The sequence below is a fragment of the Anarrhichthys ocellatus genome, unplaced genomic scaffold (genome assembly GCF_004355925.1).
Source record: "Anarrhichthys ocellatus isolate YVR2014 unplaced genomic scaffold, GSC_Weel_1.0 scaffold15, whole genome shotgun sequence".
In the NCBI taxonomy this organism is placed as follows: Eukaryota; Metazoa; Chordata; class Actinopteri; order Perciformes; family Anarhichadidae; genus Anarrhichthys; species Anarrhichthys ocellatus.
Window position 1 is genome coordinate 7661404 of NW_022280045.1, and position 8309 is coordinate 7669712.

The 8309-nt window shown below is 44.1% G+C and overlaps 1 protein-coding gene across 2 annotated transcripts in view; it reads right to left on the reverse strand.

The window, feature by feature from the left end:
* Positions 1 to 8102, reverse strand: part of pkn2a (protein kinase N2a) — a 34711-nt gene extending 26609 nt beyond the window's left edge. For both annotated transcript variants that reach the window (XM_031855195.1, XM_031855194.1), the window contains exons 1-3: positions 7766 to 8102; positions 2576 to 2740; positions 2208 to 2343 (exon numbers count right to left, since the gene is read on the reverse strand). In XM_031855195.1, coding sequence (XP_031711055.1) covers positions 2208 to 2343; positions 2576 to 2740; positions 7766 to 7921 — 457 coding nt within the window. In that variant the 5' untranslated portion in view covers positions 7922 to 8102. The remainder of the gene's footprint in view (positions 1 to 2207; positions 2344 to 2575; positions 2741 to 7765) is intronic.
* Between the last annotated feature and the right edge of the window lie 207 nt (positions 8103 to 8309).

The window sequence follows — 8309 nt, forward strand, 5'->3', positions numbered from 1 at the left end:
ACACACACACACACACACATACTGAGGGAGGCAGGGCTAGACGGGAAAACAGAGCGGGCACTTGTAGATTCTCATCCAAACCACACATGTGTATAAACGCCTGTGGAGCAAGGTGAGAATTTAACAGGGACTTGGGGCAAAACTAACTTTAGCGTTCGTAGAATCCACATTTCACAGTCAAGAGTCTATAGCGTCGCAGTGATTACATTTATATCACCGTCATGAGCGAGTCCTTTGTGAAAAAGACAAAAGGCCCACCGAGAAACACACGTGTGGAAGTGCAGCAGCGTGTCATCCCGTCTACGTTCGGGGCTTTCCTCTCTGTGTGAAGGGGGTGTGGTTTGGTCAAGGTCTTGCAGAGCCAAGAATTCAAGGACCCCCCCGCTCCCCCCCCCGCCCCCTCTTTCTCAGCAGTTCAGCCCACGCTGAGGCCAGAGGACAAGATACTGAGCTACTGAATAGCTGCAGGGCTGATGTCACTGCTGGACAGCTGACAGGGGGAACCCTCCCTCAGACTAACCCCAGCTGTATCTGATGAGAAGGCAATGAGGAACATGCCAACAATACTCTGGTAACAATTACATCATGGTTTGGAGAGCTGGAGAACTAAAACTGGCGTGGGTGTTCTGCCATTTCAGATGTGATAACTGGAAGGAAAACAGACTGGACTTGTATTCAGGGACAGGGATGCCCCGATCCGACACCGATACCTGGGGTTAGGGTATCGGCCGACGCCTAGTACCGATCCAACACCATTGTTAGAATATTAAGCTGTGTGGAAGAGATCTTCCTCCTATGAGTGAGGCAACATCAGGCTTGACATAAACATTGATTTTTTTCTACTTTGCAAAACCAAATGTAAGAAAGAAATTCCGGTCAATAATGTATAAAGCATATAAATCACAGAACTGAATTGGATAGATCAGCCCCTATTGTCACGATACGCGATCAAGCTTTTTGAGCCAGTATTGCCCAATATCTGATCCACAATCAGGGAGTAAACTGCTGCTCTTGGAGCAAGTGTCTTGATGAGTGAGCTCATATGTGACAGAGGGAGCTGATTGGTGGCCTGACTGGTGACCCCGGTGTCAGAGCTGTCGCTGCTCCCAGACAGCACACGAGAGCGAGTCGGTCCATTTCTGGCCTCAGCTGAGTGGCGGAGAATAACCAGAGCCCCCCTCAACGTTCTCCTGGAACAAAACACACACATTCTGGCTGCTCGCAGAGGCAGAGCAACTCCCTTCTACTAATTCAGGAAACAAGTGCCGTCTCTTGCGGATTCGAGAGTAATTTCAACAAGTTGTCTCATGACCGTGGAGCCGAGCGTCCCTCGGCCCCTCTCCATCATTTTGCGATGGCCAGCGACATTCCGCTGGCCATCGCGTCACTTAAAAAGAAAGCCCTCGTTCATCAGATTGAGAGTCAGTGAGTCAGGCTAAATTTGTTCCCACTTAAAGATAACCATTTACCAAGACGACCTCCCTTCCCTCCCTCTCCCCCCCTCCTCCCCCTCCTCCTCCTCCTCCTCCTCCCTAATGTCAACTGAATCCTGAATCCACACCAGACACTCGCCACCAACAAATGCTGCATAAAGCAACTAATGTAACAAAACTATATTGTGCTGCGAGTAACTCGCTACAAGTGTCATTGTTGTCGACAGACGTACAGGAGCAGGCTTTCAATGGCCTCGGAGGGGAACAATCGGCAAGCTCATTGTAACCGTCGGTGGAATGTGGAATGCAACAATGTCAGCCGCTGGAGAGTGAGTCACCTCCAAACACTCAATGATCTGTGTGTGTTCGTACAGGTGTTGTTCCGACACGACACTGACAAAAGTTATTTACTCAGCGATGCTTTGCATTTACAATAAAAACAGTGTCTGGGAGAGAACGATGAAGAGATAGTGACAATATTTGGACGGGAAGGTACTGCTTTGTGACATGACGCAGATAAGATTAATTATTATTATTATTAATTAAGATAAGATCAAATGAACTGTACTAACCTGCTTGAAAATATGTAGCTTTAATTTGAGCAATATATAACTAACCCTACTTCAATGCTTAGATACAAGGAATAAGGAGCCAAATGTAAAAGAGCACAACTACAACAATGACAGATTTGTATAGAAGTGAGGTCTAGTATAGACTCGGTCACTGTTCACTACATCCTCCGGGGCTGCTTTGCTGTAATGTTTCGGTTGTTACCTAGCGGTTCTTCAGGGTCTTTGACCACGATGTGGGCGTTGAGCTCTTGCAGCTCCTGGTGAAGCTCCTCAACCTTCTTGTTAGATTTTTTCAGCATGTTGTCAACATAAGCCAGGCTCTTCTTGTCTGTGGTGACCTGAGAGGAGAGGAGAGTGGAGAAAATGGGACAATTTATCGAATGGCAAAGATTTAAAAAGGGACTCCTCATTAAGAATGTCAGGTTACTCGTGATGGGACTTTTCAGCCGGTGAAAACGTCTGATTGTGAACTTTGATCCGTCTCTTATGAGTTACCCAACTTTTATGGAAGTAAATGTCATCGTACAGCTTTGAGAGAAAGACTCTCCGCAACATATTCAGTGGTTTTACCTTTCGGAGGTTCTCGGCACCTTCTTTGATCTTCAGCTCCTTGCGGATCTCGCGTCGGATCTGCTCCTTGATCTCGTCCAGCTTCTGTTGAACCATGGTGTCGGACAGTTCCAGGTTGTGTCCCAGACCCAGTCGCTCCGCCACCAGCTGGCCCCTGGCATCCCCCTGAAGGAGGAAAAAAAGAGGAGATGAGAGGAAGATGTGGAATGTATTTAAGAGGAGGTCAGCAAGGGAGGAAGAGAAGGGATAATAGAGAAAGAGGAGGAGAGGACATGCAGAGTTCAGTGACTCAGTCAACAAGTAGACCGGCATTACTTGAGCGGCAACTAACCAACAGGACTTATCAATGTAAACACAAAACAGCTGAGGCTATTAACCCACAAAAAATATATGCATTTCCGTTTTGTCAGCTCACAGCAGTAAGGAAGCGATAAAAACAGAGGCGGAGCTCCAGAGATCTCATAATAACCACCAACATTTTTGTGAAACATTAGTTGTACAACGAACATATTTCAAATGAATGAAGCTATAACAACTTCAGTGCACTGACGATATGTCGTGGCAGCCATAGCCGGAGTATTGTGAGGTCAGCCCGGCGTGGTGGTGTGTTCTGAACTTGAGCTCACCTCTGCACACAGTGTTTTCACTGCTGTCGTCAGTCACCATTTAACTTGCATCCTTAAAGCCTTCACCTTCACTAAAGAGGGATTAGAGGTCCCTTCCTGAATTGGCTTCAGCTTTAAAAAAAAGGTTATCATGAATACAGTGATGCACTCGTTATGATCCACTAGTTGAGATGAAGACTTTCATTACACAACTCGTCAAAGTTCTCTGGTTCGACAATATGTTGTTGGGTAATATAACCGTTTAATTGAATTACATGGCTCCTACTATAAAAACCACAACATTTCAAAACGACGAGTCATCAAAGCTCAAACTAAATTACAAACCTAAATATCACTGTGGTACCGTACCAATAATTGCTCAATTACTTATGTTATTCAACATCTGTGACCGATGTAAAGCGCGGTCACTCAGTCAATCCACAGAATCAACAGGCACAATAAAAAGGTGATCCAGAACTCGCTGGAAGCCTCTAAAGCAGTCACGCCTACATTTAAATATTTAGACGTAATGCAATTAGCTTCAATTTAGTGGGCTACTGTTAAAAAGCACAGTTGCCTGATGCGAGGATGGTAAAAAAAGATGGATCAATGCAACGAGACATAACATCTAGGTTTGAGTTACCTGAACGTCATCGGTTTCAGCCAACTCCATCTCGAGATCAAATGAACCGACCCGTCCTCGCATGTTCTGCTGACCAGCACTAACTATCATGATTCTGTTCGGTGAAATGATATCCTGCTCCACAAAAAGGTTAGGCTACACGATATCTGGCTCAGTCCAAAGCCACACTCGTTCACTCCGCTGCTATCTGATGTTCTGCAGCTCTGTCGTTCTGCTCTCCCTTTCTCACACAGACCGGTGACATCAACAAGGAAGATAAACCGTCTGAGCAGCGACAGCCAAATCCCTCTTAGCTTCTAACTCTGTGAGGTCAGAGCAGCCCAGAATGGGACCTAATCTCACTCCAGGGAGAGGACTGTGTCTAAAATTAACCCAAGTTAAAAACACAACACTGGCTGTCTATTGTGCCCCCCCCCTGGAAAGCAACTTGTGTGGAGGAGGAGAAGCTGTGAAACGACGACACCCCCACAACTGTAAGAAAGGTTCAACAGGCCATATTTCCAATCATCAAGTTCTCCTCTATAGGTGCTCCCTTCAGAGGAAACTATATATCACACATATGCTGGATTTGAGGCTGCTCGATGACTCACAGGTAAAATGGAGGTCACAACTCCTGGAAGTGGAAGAACAGTGTGTGTGTGTGTGGGGGGGGGGGGGGGGGGGCTCTCTTCTTCAGCTCTCTGCCCTGCTAAACTTGTTTGCACTGTAGCTGTGTTTGCCCAATGCGGTACGAGGATAGCATGAGGACACCCTAAAGAGCCTATTTTACTGCGCAACAATGCAAGGAAATCCACGAAAGGCCGATCAGATAAGGTGGAAATAAATCAGCCAGTAGACCCACAAGGGTCTGCATTTTAACTTGAGATCAAACACAGAAACTACAGCAGGAGGAGGAGAGCAGGGGGCCTCATTTTGCAGGATTGCTTTCACCTCTCGTTTCTCTGTAGCTGCTGTACTTCCTTGAGTTGCTCATTTACCTGTATGGCCCTTATCATTCCTTACCGCTTGAACGCATGACCCTGTCAGGGAAGTGACGCCACACAGAGAACTCCAGACTTATTTGGTTCAAAGACGAGTGAAGCAGGAATTGTAAGCAAATGTTTCCATTCATAGCACAATGCAAGCACTTTGTGATGGGTTGAGGGAACTTGTTCTCGTCGGTGTGGCTCTGCTTGCTGCTCTGTGGATTCTTAAAAGGCTCACAACAGATGAAAAGACTACATGCTGTGTTTAATATTACAAAAATTAAATGCTTCATTTTTTAGGTGACTAAAAAAAGTGATTCTTCATCTCCACAAAATAAAAACAATAAGCTAAAGCTAAGAAGTGCATTATACAACATTTTAACTTGTTAAAAGCTCTTTTAGTGCCCAAGACATGATAGGAAACTGAGGTAGAAGCAAACATTAGGTCAGAGCCTCAAGTGTAAGCAGGTTAACTTGCTCTTTAAGCCCGAAAGCTCCAAGTCCAACAACAAGAGCTCCATTCAGACAATAGGACAATGGAAAAGGTTGAGGCCACTATCCAGGCTCATGCTTAAAAAGCCAAGCCCTCGCCATTTCTGCATGAGGCCTATATCTCAAACCTACAACCTGACACCCGGCTGTCTCCCCCCACAGCTGGCTGCAGAGTATTGACCACAGCCTGGCGCTTTGCTGCCACCAGAAATAGCAACACGGGCTAATAAGCACGGATCCTACAAACGCAGCCTTCACACGGGCCTTAGACATATCCCATGTCAAGTCAAACTTTTAGGTAATGTCTTGCACTTCAGGTCAATGGTCATTTCTGAGAAGGAGAGACAGTAGATTTATTGTGCGTCCACAAATGTCACAAAAGGACAACGAGCGATAACTGCACTGAAGCACCTGTTTCTGGTTCCACTCACTATAAACCCCCATGGTGATATCTGTCAAAGCTTAGCTGGCTTCTACAGCCTCAGCTAAACATAGAAATGTATATTCTAACAGAGAAAGAATGACTTCCACATGGCAATCCTCAAATCCTAATATGCAAAACGCACTACGACCTCATTAAGTAATACAACATAGGGCTGGGCTTGTGTTATTGTTATGCATTATTGAACCACAACAGTTCTTGCAGTTGGGCTCTAAATATTTCTGGGTGGCTGTTTTTTCTTTGGGCCTTCTGCAGTCTACTCAGTAGTAACATTGAACTGGTTTAAACTGTGAGTCGGTCCATATGTTAGGCTTATATTCCAACAGAGCTAACCCTCCACTCACCTTCTATTTCTGTTGTGCAGTTTTAAGAACAGCTTTGCTTTCACAACACACCTGTTCATATTTCAGCTTGTTACAGGCATCATTGTGCACTAGACACTGAAACAGGAACTGCTCCTATTCAAATCTGCACACATTTTGATGCCAAGCTTCCAGTTTCTTTTACCAATGACTGATGATTTCTTACATTCTCATTCAACTGCTGCTCAGAGGGATGTTTGTCTCTTCAATTGTCAGTGTGGTTGAACCGTTCGACAACGTTTTCTTAGAAATAATATGGAGTAGTCCACTCATACATCTGAGTAAATAATCAAGCTTTTGTGGCAGGTGACCACAAATTCTTTTTGATTTATCGACTCTAAATCATACTCGTGTGTTTGCAATATATAATGTGATCAATCACTATCGGCCAGCTCTGATGGTAAAATAGTATGCGATACTTTACATCACGTAGTCTGGCTTATTTATAAACCAATACTATGATGAGATCCCAAATATAGGACCTCTTTATCCATGTCTGTCCTCATACTCAAGAGGACATAGGTGGTCTAGCCTACAGCTTATGGTTATCAGACTCTGACTATTAAAAATGCAATACATCCATCATATAAAATAGACATTTTAATATTAAACTGGTTCAGTGAAGGCATCACCTAGATGACAACAGGACAGGTCATCCCCACCTGTTGCCTCAATCTACAACAGCAGCGAGGATCAAATGAATAAAACCACATTTGGACCAATACTTCTCACAAGTCTTAGCTTCCTTATCTGCTGTAAACCATTCTCCTGTAAAGATGAATAATAGTGTGCGAGTTATCAGACTGACAGGAGTACAGTTTGTGGAAGATATTGCTAAATGCTAATGCTAGACTGCACTTTAACAGGGATTAGGGAAAGTTGTGGATGAGTTGTAGGTCTTTAGACAATGTTTTTGTCAGAAAGACTTACTTCAGGTCTGACGTCACTCAAGTGAAACCACATTAATCAGTGAGTCACGACTTGTTCGTGGAGAAATATGAAACACGACTGTAATGCCGGGTTGCACTTTGGTCCTTATTTAAAATAGAAAAATGAGCTTTTGCATGTTGGAGTAGTGACTTTCTGACTTCTTTTACATCGCTAATGCTAATGTAGTAAGTTCATCCGGTCTGTAACGTGTTCGATAACTTAAAGTCAAACAAACTAGCCCTTTATAAAAAACTATTTAACGATTTAACTGTATTCATATTGAGCATGAACATATTAAAAATGAAAAATATGACGTTATCGGTAACTTACATAAACACAGAGGACACTGTTTATTTTTTTTTAAGTAACGCAGGTTAACTTAACGTTAGCTGTAAGTTAACGTTTAACTACCATTATTTGACTTGATCTACAACAACACTGACGTTATAACGTTTTACGTCAACGGCCGTTACATGAATTAACACAGCAGCTTCCGCCCAAATCTACCGGTTTAAAAACTTGGAATATTTCAGGATAAATTACTTTGGATAATTGTTTCCCAGGCCTCAATCCATGGATAATTCCCAGACAACTCTTTGGGATCTAACGTTAGCACAAGCCCATAACATAAATACAACACTACCGACTCACAGCGACTCAACTTTGACAAAATAAGGCTGTTTACTAACTTATGGTTGAACCTCTGGAGCAAGTTTGCGCACTTTTCGCAACAGTTGTCAACTTTTCCTACCTGCACGGAATCGGCGGCCATCTTGGTTTTCGCCTTTGAATCAAATCCTACGGGGAGAGAGGAGGGGAGGTGGAACTCCAAAAACAAGCCTTGTTTTAAGTTTCCCTCTCTGGCGACAAACAAATAAGTGATTATGTGGACCAAATCATCGGTCATCTCGGGTACATGGGGCTTCCCATGTCGTCTTCACACTTCATTGACGCGGTCGCACCGTCCTAGAGGGGTCCTGGAGGGTGGACTGGTGTTCATAAATTAAAAAAAAACTGAGGCATAAATCTGTCCCAGTGCAGTTGGAGAAAGAGGCGGTGGTTAGAGTGGAAGCGTCCGCCCAGAGGAGCTGTAGTGCTGCTGTTGGGCTGCTCTCAGCCCGGGACAGTTAGCTCACACGTGATTCAGAACTTTATTTAGCCTGGCCTCACTTCATGCTAATAACCTGAAATCATCCTGGGGTCAAATAGAGAGAGAAAAAACAACAACATGTGTCTCACTTCAGGGTGATTCAAATTAAGGCTAAAATGTGGTAAAATTAATGTGCAGACATTAC